This window comes from Mizuhopecten yessoensis, unplaced genomic scaffold, assembly GCF_002113885.1.
Source record: "Mizuhopecten yessoensis strain PY_sf001 unplaced genomic scaffold, ASM211388v2 scaffold716271, whole genome shotgun sequence".
Classification (NCBI taxonomy): domain Eukaryota; kingdom Metazoa; phylum Mollusca; class Bivalvia; order Pectinida; family Pectinidae; genus Mizuhopecten; species Mizuhopecten yessoensis.
This window is the reverse complement of record NW_018480033.1, coordinates 151289-173092: the sequence shown is the minus strand read 5'-3', so window position 1 is coordinate 173092 and position 21804 is coordinate 151289. Positions and strand designations below refer to the sequence as shown.

At 36.9% G+C, this 21804-nt stretch overlaps 2 protein-coding genes across 3 annotated transcripts in view; one reads left to right on the top strand and one right to left on the bottom strand.

Moving 5' to 3' along the window:
• The window catches only part of LOC110442489 (SUMO-activating enzyme subunit 2-like), a 27498-nt gene extending 9081 nt beyond the window's left edge, over window positions 1-18417 (bottom strand). Inside the window, exons 1-17 of one of the 2 annotated variants that reach the window (XM_021486130.1) lie at window positions 18260-18417; window positions 16157-16240; window positions 12983-13053; window positions 12351-12415; window positions 11364-11464; window positions 10979-11100; window positions 10350-10417; window positions 9412-9536; window positions 6914-7013; window positions 6175-6317; window positions 5546-5639; window positions 4961-5073; window positions 3445-3600; window positions 3040-3097; window positions 2676-2714; window positions 2223-2328; window positions 58-76 (exon numbers count right to left, since the gene is read on the bottom strand). In XM_021486130.1, the coding sequence (XP_021341805.1) occupies window positions 58-76; window positions 2223-2328; window positions 2676-2714; window positions 3040-3097; window positions 3445-3600; window positions 4961-5073; window positions 5546-5639; window positions 6175-6317; window positions 6914-7013; window positions 9412-9536; window positions 10350-10417; window positions 10979-11100; window positions 11364-11464; window positions 12351-12415; window positions 12983-13053; window positions 16157-16240; window positions 18260-18403 (1608 nt within the window). In that variant the 5' untranslated portion in view covers window positions 18404-18417. The remainder of the gene's footprint in view (window positions 1-57; window positions 77-2222; window positions 2329-2675; window positions 2715-3039; window positions 3098-3444; window positions 3601-4960; window positions 5074-5545; window positions 5640-6174; window positions 6318-6913; window positions 7014-9411; window positions 9537-10349; window positions 10418-10978; window positions 11101-11363; window positions 11465-12350; window positions 12416-12982; window positions 13054-16156; window positions 16241-18259) is intronic. The other variant, XM_021486129.1, reaches the window with a different exon arrangement.
• Window positions 18418-21428: 3011 nt separating this feature from the next.
• Window positions 21429-21804, top strand: part of LOC110442483 (neurotrypsin-like) — a 10427-nt gene continuing 10051 nt past the window's right edge. The window contains exon 1 of the mRNA XM_021486118.1: window positions 21429-21541. Coding sequence (XP_021341793.1) covers window positions 21433-21541 — 109 coding nt within the window. The 5' untranslated portion in view covers window positions 21429-21432. The remainder of the gene's footprint in view (window positions 21542-21804) is intronic.

The window sequence follows — 21804 nt, the reverse complement described above, 5'->3', positions numbered from 1 at the left end:
AATCTAACTTCTCCCTACAACACAACCTTTTTATTTAACTCCTCCCTACAACACAACCTTATAATCTAACTTCTCCCTACAACACAACCTTAATAATATAGTTATATACTCTTAATTTAATAATAAAGAAATCACAATGCATTTAAAACTGTGTGAGATCAAGATCAAAACATAGTTAAAACTTGACGTATGCCATTTACTTGCCTGCTGCAACACTATATAGTCTGCATGAACTAGTTTTGTTCCCTTTTGATTCAATTAAATTTACTTATGTTTACTTATTATGTTGCTGCAAAACTGAATAGTTGTCTAGACTATTTTTGTTGTTTTTTATCATAAAAATTGATCATTATATACATTTCTTCACAATTTTTATCACAATATCGAAAGACATATGTAAATATTCCCTTTGGAGGTTTGGTATGTTTGTGTCCCATTTACAGCTATGGTCATTTAAGGACGAGTCAGGTTTTGGTGGTGGATCTCCAGCGGATAAGCTCACTTTTGCTCTACACACCCCTGGACTATGTCGTAGCAAAATTGAAGGCATGCAGCTAGCTATTTCATTGGTCTCAGGTAAAAAAAAAACGACCAATCGCTAGGCTGATACCTGTCCTTTGAAGATTACAGAGGAGCGACACCCGACTTCAAAGGCAGTCAATTTTACCGTTAGGAGACCAACAGATTCTTTTAATGTACATCAAAGGATCAAACTAGTCTCCTTGTCTCATCCGTATGATGGTGCACACTGAGCCTTCGATTTTGCTATGACATATGTCAGAGGTGCAGAGAGCAAAAGTGAGCGTAACCCCTGGAGTATCGAGGATGCACAGCCCCCTTCAATGGAGGAATAAAGCCGAAAATACAAATGTGTTATAAGAATGCTACAAGTTATATGTATAATATCTATGAAATATGCCTGCGGCAAGTGTAATCTACGTTCAGACCAACAGTATGTAAAACACGCCCACACAGCCGGTTGACCAAGTGGAGACTACCATGGGCGTTGTGGTGCACTGCCACACATCACCTTTACAGCAAAGAGACATAAATGGTCAAGCTGAAGTAAGTCAGTTCAGTCACTATTCATTCACAAAACATTATAAATATATCTTACCAAGTATTTGTAAAACTGATCTTTAACTAAGTGGCAGTGATCTTGACACTTGACTTTTTCTGCAATATCAATCATGATTGCTCTGTTCTGTACATACCTGTGGGCCACAATGAGAACAAGGGTGTAGTTCTGTACATACCTGTGGGCCACATTGAGAACAAGGGTGTAGTTCTGTACATCCCTGTGGTCCACATTGAGAACAAGGGAGTAGTTCTGTACATTCCTGTGGGCCACATTGAGAACAAGGGAGTAGTTCTATACATACCTGTGGGCCACATTGAGAACAAGGGGGTAGTTCTGTACATATCTGTGGGCCACATTGAGAACAAGGGTGTAGTTCTCTACATATCTGTGGGCCACATTGAGAACAAGGGTGTATTTCTGTACATACCTGTGGGCCACATTGAGAACAAGGGCGTAGTTCTGTACATATCTGTGGGCCACATGGAGAACAAGGGTGTAGTTCTGTACATACCTGTGGGACACATTGAGAACAAGGGAGTAGTTCTGTACATACCTGTGGGCCTCCTTGAGAACACGGGAGTAGTTCTGTACATACCTGTGGGCCTCCTTGAGAACACGGGAGTAGTTCTGTACATACCTGTGGGCCTCATTGAGAACAAGGGGGTAGTTCTGTACATATCTGTGGGCCACATTGAGAACAAGGGAGTAGTTCTGTACATTCCTGTGGGCCACATTGAGAACAAGGGAGTAGTTCTGTACATATCTGTGGGCCACATTGAGAGCAAGGGTGTAGTTCTGTACATACCTGTGGGCCAGATTGAGAACAAGGGTGTAGTTCTGTACATACCTGTGGTCCACATTGAGAACAAGGGAGTAGTTCTGTACAAACCTGTGGGCCACATTGAGAACAAGGGAGTAGTTCTATACATACCTGTGGGCCACATTGAGAACAAGGGCGTAGTTCTGTACATATCTGTGGGCCACATGGAGAACAAGGGTGTAGTTCTGTACATACCTGTGGTCCACATTGAGAACAAGGGTGTAGTTCTGTACATATCTGAGGGCCACATTGAGAACAAGGGTGTAGTTCTCTACATATCTGTGGGCCACATTGAGAACAAGGGGGTAATTCTGTACATACCTGTGGGCCACATTGAGAACAAGGGAGTAGTTCTGTAGGAAGTCATCACACTTCAGCCGGCTACCATCGTTTATACCAAAGCCACTCAGGATCTTATCAGCATTTCCTGTGGCAAAATCAAATGAAGATAATGCATTAATTTCAAGAAACATTTTGCTTAATTCCTTGGGTTTAAAGTGGAAGATGTGCATTTATTTAAATTTTAAATGAAGATACAATAAAATAATCTGAAGGGTTAACATTTATCTATTGTAAGTTAGATATTTAGGTTGATTTTATTAATAAGATCATTAGGTTGATTTTGTTCAATGTTTGATTATAGCCGCCTAGACTATAATGATCAATTTAAAAAGTAACAAAGTACATTTTTGCGACAGATATTAAACATATGGTCTCATCAATACAAAACTGTACTATTGTGATACAAAATTTTCCATGTGACTATTTACAAACCTTCTGTTTCTCCCTCTTCACTAGATATCAGAATCGTTCCTGGAAAAAACAAAGAACTAGATTAATGTCTGTACTAATTTGCATTTATGAAAGATAAATGAGCATTTCCGTCAATGTTGGAAATCTTTACAAGCCTTTCAGATTTCTCGCCTGTGCCCCGCTTTGACCATCAATGCACATATCGGTGAAATAAATTCAATGTAGACGACATTTTAAATGAAACTAACTTGAACGCAAAAACTGAATGCCACCACCAGAAAAGCTACACCTTAGTCTCGCTTCCGCTACTTCGTGGCGGGGAGACAAAAATCATCAGTCAATTTGATTTTAGTATTGGACAGTCAAAGACAACAGGATAACTCACCTTTTCCGTCGTCTATCTCTACATCAGGGGCTACCATACCTAACGCCACCTTTAATATCTGAAATAACAACAGGTACTAGCACTGTCTAGGAAAAAGGAAACGAATACCAGTTTAATACAAATTATATTCATTCAAGTCTGAAAGATACAAATACCTTCATGAGTGCAAAATATCATGTGTGTCAGAATATAAACATTTTTCTTCGAGATTTACAGATTTTAAAATAATGAATTACACTTAACTTCAATTAATTGTTAAAGTAATGTAAAATTTCAAAATTTGCTATCGTTCCAACAAAATCTGAGCTGACCTCAGCTCACCTTTTCTTAACACTAGTCTCCCTTGTCTATCAGAATGATAGCCTACTTTGTCTCGGAGACTGCAGTTTGTCCGTAGGAACCTACCTTATCTTCTAGGGTCCTAATGGTAATCTTGTCTGTATTACACACGACTGTCGCCTCAGGTTTGGCCACACATACATAACATTTTGGGTTGGGTTTGTCCAGAGTACACGGCACAAGTAACTTCTTCCTGGGGTTGGGCTGTCTGTTCAGGTAAACCTAAACACAGAATATATATATATGTATTTATTTTAATACAATGCTAGACACAAAGCACAGCATTATACAAAACACGATGTCAATCACAATATCAACAAAGACAAATACAGTGAGAGTGACAATGTCACGAGACAGGGCCATAACTCTACATACAGCTGGGGAAAAGACCCGATTTTAATATGCAATTCTAAGCCATCCAAAGAAGTACCCATGACTGAGTAAATGAGATATGTCTCGGACAAAGTGAGGCAAGGTAAATGATCATGAAGAACCATGAGTTTGATAAAGTGGGGACACATTAGCTGATTTCAGAATGCAACCCTCTTCCATCCCAAGATGCAATCACAGATTGTACAGTATATGAGGTATGCCCCAGTTAAAACCATGCATTACGTTAACAGTATTTCTAAACATTTTCTTCAGGTTGGTAAGTATGGATTATGAGAAGGTTTTTTTACACAACCAATAAAATTTTCTATGTGACGTTTTGATGAATAGTACAATATTTACTCTGTCACCTTCATCAGACAAATGACCAATGAAGCGTATGCAAACAAACGAGTAAAATGTGTATGAGTTGTTGCTAAAATCAATTTCGGCTACGCTGGAAACATATGTACAATAGTTGTTATATATGTACCGAAATGACTCAATTCAGCTACGCTTCACTGGTCATTTGTCTGAAGAAGGTGACAGTGTACATATCGTACTAGTCATCGAAACGTCACATAGAAAATTGTATTGATTGTGTAAAAAGAACTTCTCATAATCCATGCACTAATAGACTGATTTGATGGCTGACGGCCCTTAAGTCCACACTGGTAGTGCTGGCGGAGGATTAAATAGACAGGCACCATGTGACAGCTCCAAGTTATCTGTTTAACATTTCTCTATAGCTCTCTGTAATCACATGTATACCCCTGTATATCTCCCTGTACTTAGATTTACATTTCTTTATACTGTCCTTTAATCACAGTTTTACAGTTCTCTATACGGTAATGTCTTTGGGATTGCCAAACCTCAACTTGTTAAAGATAATTGGCAAATTAAATGAAATAACAATTCTGGTAAAAATCTAGATTAAAATCAAGGGGTCTAATAAATATTAGGAAGAGCGATTTGGAGAAATCAGAGAACCAATAGAGGTGATATGCTCAGTTTTACATTGGTTTCAGTCTATAATATGTGTTGGGGTTTTTTCTTTCAATTTTTTTTTCTCTGTACTCAGTTTTACATTTCTCTATATCTCTCTGTACTCAGTTTTACATTTCTCTATATCTCTCTGTACTCACAGATTTACATTTCTCTATATCTCTCTGTACTCACAGTTTTACACTTCTCTTTATCTCTCTGTACTCACAGTTTTACATTTCTCTATATCTCCGTTGAGAATCTTAAGTCCCTCCATTACTATTAAGCCTGCTATCACAGCATTTGTTGTGGCTATTGCAGGAATGATGTTGCCGGCCATCGCTGAAGTAAAGGTCAGCATTTTATTTCATCATCCATAAAATGCCTAAACTTAAGATAATATTTCATCAATCAACAGTAAGAAATTATTTAACATTTGTTTTATTCTCCCAAAATTCATATTCAAGTGAACATGACATTAACATGGCTTTTGTCTTAAAAGGTTTTAATTTTCATTACAATATTGCTATTCACTTACAATGAGTCATTACTGAATAGAAACTGTCTATGTTAACAAATTTAAGCTTGCTACAATAAATACAATTTTGAATTCAAACAACTTGAAGGAAACATCAAGGTTTATGATACATGTATGCTGATGTAAACTTTTAGTCTCCTGTTAATTTATTAACTTACACGAATGACTGTTCTTTTAATACTCATTCACCCCTCAAGACACATTTGAACCCTTCCAATTCAAAGGTTGGACTAGTTCATTATTCAATTTCAGGGGTGGATGAGTTAAGATACTCACATTTGATATCAAATCTCGTCTTCTGTGCAATCCCAAATATATAGGCCCTGATGTTGGCTGTACAGGTGACAAAATCCATGGCCAGCATATCATCCTATATAAAACATGAAAGGAGTTGTAGTTACTAGACAAGACCAGCAAAGGATCTGTATTTACCTTAGGTCCTAGCTACTCAGGTTCTACACAGACTGAAAGTAAAGATGAGGAATTTTAGACAGTAAATTCAAATACTATCTTGACTATCATTCAAAATTAACATTTAGAGAAAACACATGATATGATGATGATAAGAAGTAATATTGATTCCCAATAATGAAGCAAGATTTGTACTAGATATTCACCAACCTTGGCACAGACAAGCATGCCACCACACCTATCCCTACCCCGAGTCTGATCCTCTGTGTCACAGACAAGCATGCCAGCACACCTATCCCTACCCCGAGTCTGATCCTCTGTGTCACAGACAAGCATGCCACCACACCTATCCCTACCCTACGTCTGATCCTCTGTGTCACAGACAAGCATACCACCACACCTACCCCTACCCGAGTCTGATCCTTCTATATTGAACTATGTATGTACCTTGTCCCAGACAAGCATGCCCCTTCTATATTGAACTATATATGTACCTTGTCCCAGACAAGCATGCCCCCTTCTCCCTGTTTGGAGAGCTCATCCTTCAGGCCATTGAGACAGTTGGAGAAGACAGAGCAACATTCCTTGATGGCCCACAGCCTCTGGTCCCGGATACCTGCCTCTTCTGTACCCACCTCTGTCAAACAAAAGTATCAACATAGTGAGGTTAGTCCGAGATCACTTCCTTACTCTGACAAGTAAAACTTCCCTGCCACAGCCTCTGGACCCCGATACCGATTTTTATCCTATACCTATGCACTTTTAACCCAGTTTCAGCTCTCCACTTATATCACCCCGAGGTCTTTCTCACCAGAGAATACAGGGGTCTTAGTCCGATATCGAGTATGACATGGACATTTTTGTGTTTGGTTTTAACATCCTCACAACAGCCAATATCATATAAAGACAGGTACCTAGGGTGACACTGCTGAAAAGACTAGGGAAGCGAGAAATGTAAAGATAGAGGTCCAAATGTTACAATGGGGTCAGCAGATTAACTTTGGTTCCTTAGAAGAAAACCTCTGATTCTGTCTGGGCCGGTAATTAGTCGCTTCTTTAGACATACAGGGGATACAGCAGCATTATCCTTTCCCTAAACCTGCAACGGGTGACAAGTGAAAAATTGTATCAATATGTTGTAAGATATTCTGTACAACGAAGTACAACAAACATCTAACAAAAACGTATACTTGCATGATACAATTTTACCACCATTATTTGTCATCAGCTCACCTGTGTCAGGTAGATTTTCCCAGTCCAGAGGTATTGGGGGCTTCCGCTTCTTCCACAGTGTCTCCATTGACAACAGGTACTTAATGTCATCTCTAAACAGCTACGAGAACAAGGTACAACTGTCACAACATTTCCAGCAGAAACTTATAATAACCAAATATCTGAACAGCTATTAAAACAAAATACAACACAGAGTTGCATACATATCCAGCGGGTACTTATAATTAAAAGAATCTCTGGACTGCGAGAAGAAACAAAACGAATCTTATATCTTACTTCACACTGGCTTTACAGATAGAGATATCTATTGGTGACAGGCTATACAGATAAAGAGATCTATTGGTGACAGGCTATACAGATACAGAGATCTCTCGGTGACAGGCTATACAGATACAGAGATATATTGGTGACAGTCTATACAGATAAAGAGATCTATTGGTGACAGGCTATACAGATAAAAGAGATCTATTGGTGACAGGCTTTACAGATAAAGATATCTATTGGTGACAGGCTATACAGATACAGATATCTATTGGTGACAGGCTTTAAAGATAAAGAGATCTATTGGCGACAGGCTATACAGATAGAGAGATCTATTGGTCACACGCTATACAGATAAAGAGATCAATTGGTGACAGGCTATACAGAAAGAGAGATCTATTGGTGACACGCTTTACAGATAAAGAGATATATTGGTGACAGTCTATACAGATAAAGAGATCAATTGGTGACAGGCTATACGTGACAGGCTTTAAAGATAAAGAGATCTATTGGCGACAGGCTATACAGATACAGATATCTATTGGTGACAGGCTAAACAGATAAAGAGATCAATTGGTGACAGGCTATACAGATAAAGAGATCTATTGGTGACAGGCTTTAAAGATAAAGAGATCTATTGGTGACAGGTTATACAGATAAAAGAGATCTATTGGTGACAGGCTTTACAGATAAAGAGATATATTGGTGACAGGCTATACAGATAAAGAGATCTATTGGTGACAGGCTATACAGATAAAGATATCTATTGCTGACAGGCTATACAGATAAAGAGATCAATTGGTGACAGGCTATACAGATAAAGAGATCTATTGGTGACAGGCTATACAGATAAAGAGATATATTGGTGACAGGCTATACAGATAAAGAGATCTATCGGTGACAGGCTATACAGATAAAGAGATCTAATGGTGACAGGCTATACAGATAAAGAGATCTAGTGGTGACAGGCTATACAGATAAAGAGATCTAGTGGTGACAGGCTATACAGATAAAGAGATCTACAGATAAAGAGATCTATTGGTGACAGACTATACAGATAAAGAGATCGATTGGTGACAGGCTATACAGATAAAGAGATCAATTGGTGACAGGCTATACAGATAAAGAGATCTATTGGAGACAGGCTATACAGATAAATAGATCTATTGGTGACAGGCTATACAGATAAACAGATTTATTGGTGGCAGGCTATACAGATAAAGAGATCTATTGGTGACAGGCTATACAGATAAAGAGATCTACAGATAAAGAGATCTATTGGTGACAGGCTATACAGATACAGATATCTATTGGTGACAGGCTATACAGATAAAGAGATCTAGTGGTGACAGGCTATACAGATAAAGAGATCTACAGATAAAGAGATCTATTGGTGACAGGCTATACAGATAGAGAGATCTATTGGTGACAGGCTATACAGATAGAGAGATCTATTGGTGACAGGCTATACAGATAGAGAGATCTATTGGTGACAGGCTATACAGATAGAGAGATCTATTGGTGACAGGCTATACAGATAGAGAGATCTATTGGTGACAGGCTATACAGATACAGATATCTATTGGGAACAGGCTATACAGATAAAGAGATCTATTGGTGACAGGCAATACAGATAAAGAGATCTATTGGTGACAGGATATACAGATAAAGAGATCTATTGGTGACAGGGTATACAGATAAAGAGATCTATCGGTGACAGGCTATACAGATAAAGAGATCTATCGGTGACAGGCTATACAGATAAAGAGATCTATCGGTGACAGGCTATACAGATAAAGAGATCTATCGGTGACGGGCTATACAGATAAAGAGATCTATCGGTGACGGGCTATACAGATAAAGAGATCTATCGGTGACAGGCTATACAGATAAAGAGATCTATCGGTGACAGGCTATACAGATAAAGAGATCTAATGGTGACAGGCTATACAGATAAAGAGATCTAGTGGTGACAGGCTATACAGATAAAGAGATCTATTGGTGACAGGCAATACAGATAAACAGATCTATTGGTGACAGGTTTTACAGATAAACAGATCTATTGGTGACAGGCTATACAGATACAGATATCTATTGGTGACAGGCAATACAGATAAAGAGATCTATTGGTGACAGGCTATACAGATAAAGAGATCTATTGGTGACAGGCTATACAGATAAACAGATCTATTGGTGACAGGTTTTACAGATACAGATGAACTATTTCTAACTTGTACCTTATTGAAGAGTTTTTTGGGGTCGTGGCCCGACTCCATGGCCCAAGCACGAGTAGACTTTCTCTCCACAGCTTCAACTGCATCAGAACTGGATTTCTCTTTCATTGCACTTTCTCCTGCATCACCTACGATTATATTATCCATAAAAAGACACCTTTATTACCAATAGGTCAAATAAGCAAAGGTACCTCTGTACCAGGTTTTGTATAAAGTTAACATCAGATCTGCACTACCGGAACGAGGCAAATACAACCAACATACTACCTCCAGCACACACATGTAGTTGTTGTGGTTTTAGAGGACGAGTATCATTTCCTTATGGAGTGTACCTTATATTCTAACATAAGACACATGTATATCAAGAGAAGGTATTTTCATCACCCAGATAGACCAAAGTTCCTGGAATTAATATCGACTACGAGCAAGAGTACATTGAAAAATATTGCCGCTTTCATTTTTAAAGCGAATGAGATACGGAACATTAACTTATTTAATCAGGAGTAACGTCCGCCCTGATGTCGTGAAACCAGCATTTAAGTATGGAAAGTCACTGTTTTACTTTATTATATATTTATGTAATTTAATGCATTGTACTACTACATATATCCTTGTATATGCAATGTATTTATGGCACCAAGACATTTGTGGCTATTGCTGAATAAAGATTATATATACACATACATGACACACATGGAGGCACGTCCTTAAATGACCTCAGCAGTTAAAAAGCTATTAAACAACAAGTTACTGAAAAGCGGTACATAATACATTCGTCTTATGTTAAATGAGTAGATCTTTGTATCCAGGCGTATGAAAACCTAACAAAATATTGAGTGTTCAATATTTGCGCTGGGAGCCCTTGAGCTGGCATGGGGGCCAATCAACCGAGGTCTGCATTGGCTGTATACCAGGGAGATTTGTTTGCAGGTTGAACTTACCTGCCAACTCAGGGTCCTCTGTGTCAGGGGAGACATCTTGGTCGGGGTCCTCCTCACCAAACAGCTGACTAGCAATCAGAAAACATACTTCATGATTAACACTTTAAATAACATCTGGGGATTATGTTGATAGATCTTTGGTTATTAAAACAGAATGTGCCAGTTTTCATGTTACATATATTTTTAACATTACATATATATGCATAAACCAAACAGAATCAGAAACTAAATATCTGTATATCTCAGTACATGTTGTACAAATCAAACAGACCACTAAACCTCTAAAACATACGGCTGCTCGCATTGGCGGGTACACCCTTGAATATCATCAGAATCCATACAAACGGAACAAATACTCAAGCACTAAAACTGGTAAAAGAAAAGTATAGAAGCATGGTATTACCTCTTAGTTTTTAGACCAAACAATACAGTGAATGAGTTCTGAGGAAGTGTCTTACTTGAATAAGTGTTTAGACCAAACAATACAGTAAATGAGTTCTGAGGAAGTGTCTTACTTGAATAAGTGTTTAGACCACACAATACAGTGAATGAGTTCTGAGCAAGTGTCTTACTTGAATAAGTGTTTAGACCACACAATACAGCGAATGGGTTCTGAGGAAGTGTCTTACTTGAATAAGTGTTTAGACCACACAATACAGTGAATGGGTTCTGAGGGAGTGTTGCGGATGGTGCACCCTGGAAATGTTTTCTGTCTGGCTTTGGGCTGACACTCATAGCACTCGGTTAGACTCTGAAATTGTTGCCAATGATTACTGTATGTACTACATAGTTACAAAGTCAAACTAAACCATTTACAAAGTCCTATTGACTGTAACAATCGAGAGTTATAATGAACGGTGACAAGTACACAGTGAGTGTGTACAAAGTTTTACTAAATGTTTATCAAGTTATACATAATACAGTAGATTATGACACGGATAACAATTATTGGATTACTATAGCATCATGTAGCAACAGAACCATATAATAGTTGACCTATCATTACGTGCTGACCTTTTTGATGACAGTGACCTGGCCAAGATACCCTGCTGTTCCACTCTCCACCAGGGGGATGTCAGCAGCCAGACACATCCGATTTACATGATTCCTTGCAGCTTCAAGTAAATAAACACAGATACAGATTTTATTCTGACTGTAGGACTTGAAAAAAAATCCTCTACTGTCAGCTCAATATGGTTTGAACAAATTCTGACAAGAGCATGGACATTTGAAAAAAAAAATCATTTATAGTTGAGGTGAAAAAGTAAATTATACATAAATTCCCAATTAAAGTAAGTAATGTTCACAATATTAATTTGATAATTAATTATCAGTAAATATATTCATATTCATAAATGTAACTAACCTCAAGTTTCTTTGGGCAGGACAGGTCTGTCATATATACCTGGTATCAATTTAGTTGCTCTCCAAAACATACGCCAAATGATAAGCTCATCAACAATGTAGACTTAGATAAACGTATAACATTGTCGGGCAACCTTGATTACAGGAAGCAATTACCGAGCCGGATAGTCATACTGTACAACATTTCCTCTAGCTACTTTTTTCAGATAACAAGGAATTATCAACATTTCACTAAGGCCGCATTCATTTATCGCGATCCAAACCATTGAACTGGTTGGACCCGAGTTGTTCGTTTATGAAATAAGGTTGGACCTAGTAATATAATGCTGCATTCATCAGGCGAGCCTTGCAATTGCAAGACCTGCATAAACACTTAAAGGTCTGCCAGGATTTATACCCAAAAATGTTAACATTAAAAAACAGACAAACCCGTTGAACCGATATGCGAAAGGAGCCAGCTATACTAGAAGACAATTTGAGTGAAGCATGAATACTGTAATGCAATGTCAGATGTAATACAGTCATGTGCCTGTGCTATTTCTATAAACTCAAAAACTTAGTTTGCTTATCCATCACCGATATATTGTCTGCAATGTCCAATTCAATGCTTGTTACAATCATGCACAATAAACTTACCTCTGTTGTCTAAAGCATTCATAACAATGTCGAAGTTTCTAAAGAAATTTGTTCCATAATCTGAGCTGTAAAGATAACACATTTAAAGTAAGTTACACATGAGTTAAACACTTTGTTATTGATAATATACTTACATGTAAGCTACAAAAATGTAAAACATACTTTCATGAAGTGTTTTAACTTTTGACTAAAAATGATAGAAATATTATTTCTGAATCTCCAAAAATGAATTTAATGCCAGTGAATTGTGGTTATATTTATACATCTTTTTAGTAATTTTCATTTATGATAATCACGGTTTGTATAGCAGTGAAATGTCCAAAATATTACCACTATTTGTTTAGTATATTTACTTAAAAATGAGAAAAATAATCACTTTTTTGAGAAAGAAAAGAGCTGGTACAGCAGTATTCTCACAAGAACAAATTTTGAACAGTTTGTGGCAATTCATTTTATCTATAAAATCAGTGTGAACTGGATCCAATTAAAACCCTTTTAAGAATTAAAATATACTATATGTATATATATGAATATTTGAGAGACACACTTGAAATAGCAGTAAGGTCAGAAAATAAAGGAGCGCTATATAACTTGCTGCTAAAGAAGCTACTTGTGTGACAGACACAACGTACCTTGTTATACTGTCATGGTAAGCTACTATATTGGTTTCTGGGTTGAATGATAAAGCACTGTTCTTCGCAACCTTATATAAACAAATAAACCATAAATACAATTAATGTAATATCAACTAACAGGTAGAATCGGTTTTGTAATTCTAACAATTAATGGTACATATTAAACCCAAGATTATTTACTATAAATTAAAATTATACAAAAGTCATATTACTGCATATTACTTTATTTACCAAATTTGATCAAATATGAGGAATTATCAGTTAATTCTAATTTGATGTTCCTATGCAACATAATATGGGTCACTAAAAATTTCCCACTATTTAAAGAAATTCAATATTTCAAATAGAAAATTCAAAAGACTTCCAATCAATATTGTATACATATATATGTTTCAATCATACATGTTTATATATATATTCATGTCATATTTTTGCTATTTTTCCATCTATGCTTTGCTTTTTTTGTGAAAATATCAGAAAACCTGTTGTACACATAATATTCAACATGAAACCAAGTCCAATGACATTTTCCACAAGGCCATACAAAGTAATTTGACTTGCTGTTTTAAGCAGTCTCTCTGACATACACACCTGGGATTTCTACATGCCATACAAAGTAATTTGACTTGCTGTTTTAAGCAGTCTCTCTGACATACACACCTGGGATTTCTACATGCCATACAAAGTAATTTGACTTGCTGTTTTAAGCAGTCTCTCTGACATACACACCTGGGATTTCTACATGCCATACAAAGTAATTTGACTTGCTGTTTTAAGCAGTCTCTCTGACATACACACCTGGGATTTCTACATGCCATACAAAGTAATTTGACTTGCTGTTTTAAGCAGTCTCTCTGACATACACACCTGGGATTTCTACATGCCATACAAAGTAATTTGACTTGCTGTTTTAAGCAGTCTCTCTGACATACACACCTGGGATTTCTACATGCCATACAAAGTAATTTGACTTGCTGTTTTAAGCAGTCTCTCTGACATACACACCTGGGATTTCTACATGCCATACAAAGTAATTTGACTTGCTGTTTTAAGCAGTCTCTCTGACATACACACCTGGGATTTCTACATGTCATACAAAATAATTTGACGTTGTTGTTTTAAGCTGCAGTCTCTCTGACATACACACCTGGGATTTCTACATGCCATACAAAGTAATTTGACTTGTTGTTTTAAGCAGTCTCTCTGACATACACACCTGGGATTTCTACATGTCATACAAAGTAATTTGACTTGTTGTTTTAAGCAGTCTCTCTGACATACACACCTGGGATTTCTACATGTCATACAAAGTAATTTGACTTGTTGTTTTAAGCAGTCTCTCTGACATACACACCTGGGATTTCTACATGTCATACAAAGTAATTTGACTTGTTGTTTTAAGCAGTCTCTCTGACATACACACCTGGGATTTCTACATGTCATACAAAGTAATTTGACTTGTTGTTTTAAGCAGTCTCTCTGACATACACACCTGGGATTTCTACATGTCATACAAAGTAATTTGACTTGTTGTTTTAAGCAGTCTCTCTGACATACACACCTGGGATTTCTACATGTCATACAAAGTAATTTGACTTGTTGTTTTAAGCAGTCTCTCTGACATACACACCTGGGATTTCTACATGTCATACAAAGTAATTTGACTTGTTGTTTTAAGCAGTCTCTCTGACATACACACCTGGGATTTCTACATGTCATACAAAGTAATTTGACTTGTTGTTTTAAGCAGTCTCTCTGACATACACACCTGGGATTTCTACATGTCATACAAAGTAATTTGACTTGTTGTTTTAAGCAGTCTCTCTGACATACACACCTGGGATTTCTACATGTCATACAAAGTAATTTGACTTGTTGTTTTAAGCAGTCTCTCTGACATACACACCTGGGATTTCTACATGTCATACAAAGTAATTTGACTTGTTGTTTTAAGCAGTCTCTCTGACATACACACCTGGGATTTCTACATGTCATACAAAGTAATTTGACTTGTTGTTTTAAGCAGTCTCTCTGACATACACACCTGGGATTTCTACATGTCATACAAAGTAATTTGACTTGTTGTTTTAAGCAGTCTCTCTGACATACACACCTGGGATTTCTACATGTCATACAAAGTAATTTGACTTGTTGTTTTAAGCAGTCTCTCTGACATACACACCTGGGATTTCTACATGTCATACAAAGTAATTTGACTTGTTGTTTTAAGCAGTCTCTCTGACATACACACCTGGGATTTCTACATGTCATACAAAGTAATTTGACTTGTTGTTTTAAGCAGTCTCTCTGACATACACACCTGGGATTTCTACATGTCATACAAAGTAATTTGACTTGTTGTTTTAAGCAGTCTCTCTGACATACACACCTGGGATTTCTACATGTCATACAAAGTAATTTGACTTGTTGTTTTAAGCAGTCTCTCTGACATACACACCTGGGATTTCTACATGTCATACAAAGTAATTTGACTTGTTGTTTTAAGCAGTCTCTCTGACATACACACCTGGGATTTCTACATGTCATACAAAGTAATTTGACTTGTTGTTTTAAGCAGTCTCTCTGACATATATACACACCTGGGATTTCTACATGTGATACAAAGTAATTTGATTTTGTTGTTTTGAGCAATCTCTCTGACATACACACCTGGGATTTCTACATGTCATACAAAGTAATTTGACGTTTCTGTTTTAAGCTGCAGTCTCTCTGACATACACGCCTGGGATTTCTACATGTCATACAAAGTAATTTGACTTGTTGTTTTGAGCAGTCTCTCTGACATACACACCTGGGATTTCTACATGTCATAAAAAGTAATTTGACGTTGCTGTTTTAAGCTGCAGTCTCTCTGACATACACACCTGGGATTTCTACATGTGATACAAAGTAATTAGACGTTGTTGTTTTGAGCAGTCTCTCTGACATACACACCTGGGATTACTACATGTCATACAAAGTAATTTGATGTTGCTGTTTTAAGCTGCAGTCTCTCTGACATACACACCTTGGATTTCTACATGTCATACAAAGTAATAAGACGTTGTTGTTTTGAGCAGTCTCTCTGACATACACACCTGGGATTACTACATGTCATACAAAGTAATTTGACGTTGATGTTTTAAGCTGCAGTCTCTCTGACATACACACCTGGGATTTCGATTTACCAACGTGTTCTTTCCTGAACAGGAACTGTCTGTTGAGATTACTGACATCGATGGTATCCAGATCAATCTGAAACCAGAAAAACAATCATTCTTCATTTCTATTATATCTATTTAGTATATCAAACTCAAGAAATTTACTTCAGAATAAAAATCAGATAAAATAATGCTTTGGTTCCCAATGGCAATTTAACTATTAAGATATTATGTATAAATACATGCACCACAAAAAAATAAGAGATTTGTTAAACATGGTGAAAACAAAATATAAGATAAGGTGTATCATGTTCAAATAAAATTTGTATTCCAGCAGCAGTCATATGACTATCAAAACATTTATAGAATTAGTATAATAGTGTAAATTGTTATTTAATAAAACACAAATTTTCACTCTACTAAATGTTTTGATAGTTATGTCTACTACAGAAATAATTTATTTTATTGAATGAACATGAAATATGGTGACCATGACATGGTGGGAGTTCTGTTCACAGTTTGACTCATCATGAAACATTAAAGTGAAATGCATCAGTTTATAAATAAACCAGAAGTATCATTTACACAAAAAAAAATCTTTGAATAATTACACTATATTTATATACTCCTTTTGTTGTTCAAGATCTGGAAGGCACAGAAAATTGTTCCTCTATAGCTAACACCAAATCGTTTTCTAAGTGTTACAGGAAAAAGAGTAGTGTGCTTCCACCGGGGATCAAACCTGTGAACCCAGACTTCCTAGTCGGATGCATTATGCTCTACCACTGAGCTAAAGGGAAATTCCCTCTAGCGCAAAGCTAGAAGGCGACCATGATCCCATAGTTATGTACAATCAAAATCTGCAACAGAAGTACTAGTAGGAGAGCCTATTTACCCGACAACCACATACTGAAAGCGCTGAAGGCTATAAATTTGCCTGGCTGCCGGATGTTGTGCAAATACTGTATCACAGCGGAGGTGAGGATGCTTTAGCGCATGCTATGTAATGTTTATCAATGCATTTAAACACAAATGGCAGCAATTGTTGCAGAGAAAGCGTTCAACTCATATTCTGCTTTCACCAAGTCATTGACGGAATACAGCAAGGTATACTAAGTCAAGCCGATAATAGACGACTGCAAAACAGTACTAGCTGTAAACAAAAACATATCTGACATGGGTAAACACTAAAAAGAACAATTTGTTTACAAATATTTATAAAATTTATCTGTAAATATGGTGGTGAAAAGAGGACAAAGGGATTGGGTTTACGACCCAATCAAAGGTAAATAAACTGAAAATGTTCATGCAATTAAGACTTGTCTCTCAAGCTAAAGCTAACTTTAACAAACAATTTCAGTACAACCTGACCATCTATGATGTGGCATACACAGGGACCTGAGAATGTGTTACAGCTTTATTTGGTCCTACAGCTACAGTGCTGCGTTTTAAGTCTAAATATGCCGGGTTTTTTTAGCGATCTGCCAACATGCGTCCAAGTTAATAACGTTCTGCATGGAACCCAACTCCCTACCGGAAGAAGAAGAAAAGAAGTAACAAATTCTGAGGTTCCTGTGATGGCATAGTCACTTGAGAATAGCCTTTCTACTTTTGGGTACCCGTCTGCCGGCCGAATAGCATTTACCCACACAAGTAATAAACACAGGTGATATTCTGACTGTAAATTGAGAAAAAAACATATAAAAACATAAGGACAGTTATTCACTTATTTTTTATATTATTTTTTTCGTAAATTACCACAGCTGTTTGAAATTCTGACAGACTATAAATTCGGAAAACAATCATATAAAAAATAAGGGTATTACTATAATATGATTTTTTCTCTCAATTTACAGCCAGAATTTCAAACACCTGCGGTAATAAGTATCTACCGAAACGTCCTAAATTCATGTTTAAAGGGGCATGACATTTCGGGATATTAAACTCTTACTTTGAAAATGTTACATGGGTATCAAATCTTCGGATAAATGTGTCCTGTCATAATTAAGGAAGCATTTACTAAATTATTTACTGACTTTTTTGGTTCATTGAAGGCCGAGTGATCGTCAGAGCAAATGCGACGACTACTGAATAGTAACAAATACTTCCTTACAACTTCAATGTTTTTGAATCCAGTCAGAACAAGATTCTTCAAAAGTTCACATCCAATACCACCGGCTCCAACAACCAATAGTTTGCACTCATTTACTCGCTTCTGTAGTTCTGCAGACAAAACGTGAGGCAAAGCTGCCGCCATTTTCTCAGTTTTTGGACGCGATCCTAGGTCAAAGAAACGCTTCAAAACATACGAATTATAATAAAAGAAAATTACGGGCGATATTTTCCGGAAAAGCATTCCCACAAGAATGTTTTTATTAAATCTATATAAGTTCCATTATTTGTTTTCCTTTCAAATGAATCGAGTTTAATGTAAACAGTGGGAGGGAGGAGGAGGGGGAACATTTTCCCATCCTCTTTTTTGAATTGAGATGGAATGTCACAATTTCTGGGCCCACCCCAACCCCCCTCGTACACACTTTCGGGTTAGTAAAAACTTCAGATTAAATGTTTTTCTTATTTTCCATTCGGACGCTGAAAAACCTTTGCAATACACTTTGATCTTAGCCAATCTGTGTATCTGTGTAAAATACCAAGCGAGAAGCGATACTACATACACATTTTTAATTATTTTAGAAAGTCAGAAAATGTTAGGGCGTCTAAAATTTGTTTGAAAATCCAAAAATCCACATACATTTGTATCATTAACTCTCGGCAAACAAATTCTGGTATTCGTTCGATCGCAAAATACTTGAAAAAAAAATTAAGTGAATTAGAGATACCCGGCGACGGCCCCCATTCCCGCCAACCCAATGACAATGACAATGGCAATTGTTTTATTTTCATAAATAATACAGTGCAGAGAATACATATATACAAATGGGTGACAATAATACATGATCGAACAAGATGGGCATTAGTATTGTGATAATTATCTCATTAATATCGGTAATAAATTTAGCCAATGATATCAATTCATGTTGTGTTACATAATTGAATATACGGTATGAAATTAGAATGTGTTTGGTCTTTCATAATAATATCTGGATATATAGTTTCGTCTACTATTGAGTATTGGCTGTTGTGTACAGTTAAACAGATAATGGATTTCGTCGCCAATTTCTCTTAAATTACATGCATATATTACATATTATGAGAAATTCATTTTACACAACCAATAAGAGTTTATATGTGAGGTTTCGATGACTATAGAAGGATATGTACACTGCCACCTTAATCAGGCAAATGACTAGTAAAGCGTATATGCACACAAAGGTGTAAATGTGTACGAGTTGTCCACAAAATCGAGTCGATTCGGCTACAGTGTAAGCGTATGTACAATAGTTGCTATATATATGTACCAAAATGACTCGATTCGACTATACGCTTTGTTTAATAATTGGTCATGGATCTATGTGCGAGTCTTTGAGCCCCCTCATCTCGATTTAGAATTGGCCGACTGCGGCGTATCCAGATGGCTTCCTTTATCTGCTCTCTCTGTCCAAAACTTTGGAGTGATCCCAGTCAATCACATGATTTTTCTGATTGGCATGGTCTGTGATTGCCGATTTATTTATCTGGGACTCCGACTGCTTCTTTTCTAATCTGGTGAATTTCCTACCTTCTTGGGTTTCCGTATCTTTCCGGTGTTCACCAAGGCGGACCCTAAATCGCCTTCCAGTCTCTCCAATATACGATGCGTCGCAGAGTTTGCATCCGATTTTGTATACGCATTTTGAGACGTTTTTCTTTAGGTGTTTTATCCTTAGGTGTACTAGGATACTGCGAAACGTCCTGTGGGGCTTCATGGCTGTTGCTATGCCATGACCGCGATATATCCTCTGGATGGTTTCGGATATACCCTTTATATACGGGATGACCACTTGACCTTTGGTTTTGTTCTTAACCTTTGTGGACAACTCGTACATATTTTACACCTTTGTGTGTATACGCTTTACTGGTCATTTGTCTGATGAAGATGACAGTGTACATATCGTACTAGTCATCGAAACGTCACATATAGAATCTTATTGGTTGTGTAAAAAGAACTTCTCATAATCAATACTTACCAACCTGAAGAAAATGTTTAGACATACATTACATAATCTATTTCCACGTGGTATATTGGACCACCTACCACTTTCAATTTACAAATTTTAAACTTACAATACACTTTGACTGGTTTCGGAGGGAGTTCTTGTGAGTACTTTTCTCAACAAAAGTTTGTGCTTATAGATTCTATAATTGATTCCTATACGGGAAGCATACATTTCATTTCTCTAGTTCGATATACACTTTTCTTTTAGTTTATAAAATATGGTACTCTTTAGCCAATGTGTACTTGGAAACTCTTGACTATTGAATATCTGTATCACACTGCATTCTTCAAATATACTTTTCACATATTTTAGCCATGATAATTCATAATTTGATACAATTGCTAACAGTTTATTACTTAATTACTTTACCCCTACCCCAACCCCTGTAAACGTTGTGCCAACCCACTTTCATCCGCGTCCCTGCCTGCCAATGACCTTCAATTGAAGTCGATAAGTGGACATGATAATGAATAGCATTCGAGCTGATAATTATAATTGATGACCTTTATGAACAAAGTCACTTCTCGTGGATGCGGTTTACCCTTTTCTGAACCTGCAGGTTGGATTGGCGACGATATATACATATAGATGCTGTTACGTATATAGGCAGGCTTCAACATAAGTATAGATAAGTGGACATGGTAATGACTAGCCTTTGAGCTGATCTAATAGATGAGCTTTATAAACAAAGTCACTTCTCGTGGATTCAACATCAGTAGATAATTGGACACATATCTCAGATGATTTGACATGCTTTAATTGTCTGTGATAATCACACTGGCTAGTGGAATTTCAGTCGCATCACACCTGGCTAATTAGAGGCCACTTACTCCCCCGTATACATGGTTATTTTACCGTAACCAGATTAAATGGCTGATGACAGCGTTTGACATTTATAATCAACTTAGACGAGAGTGACCAGTTAATACTGTTCTGGTTTTTCAGGCGGAGATGATGTTTAACATTTATAATTAACTTTAAAGAGAGTTTCCAGTTATTATTGTTCAGATGGTTAAATGTGAAGATATGATGTATACTTTATATATATAATTAGATTTTAATAAACTTCCCAGTTATGACTGTTCTGGTGGTTTTAAGTACAGACACGCACTCGACAGGAACATTCACCATGGTCGGTTCAGTGGAAATCGTACTATTAGCGCTCTGTGTTTTGGAGGCCGCAGCTTCGAACCCAACATGGCAGGACGTTACACTGAAGAGGAGACAGAACGCAGAAGGTATGCGCAAGTTTTATTTGTATTGATTTTTTTACTTTAGCATTTCAAACATATTTTATTGAAGGAAAAGCAATCAAAGGGATTGGGAATAAGTTCTGACAACTTATACTAGGCCCTCTCCCGACAATATAACACACAGTAACTAAAGATATAACACGTGATGACAAAAAGTTCAGCATAAATACATAGACAATCTACTACTTGACATAAAAACAGCAAGGAGAAAGGGAAGGAGTGAGGGAAGGGGTGAAAGAAGAGACGGG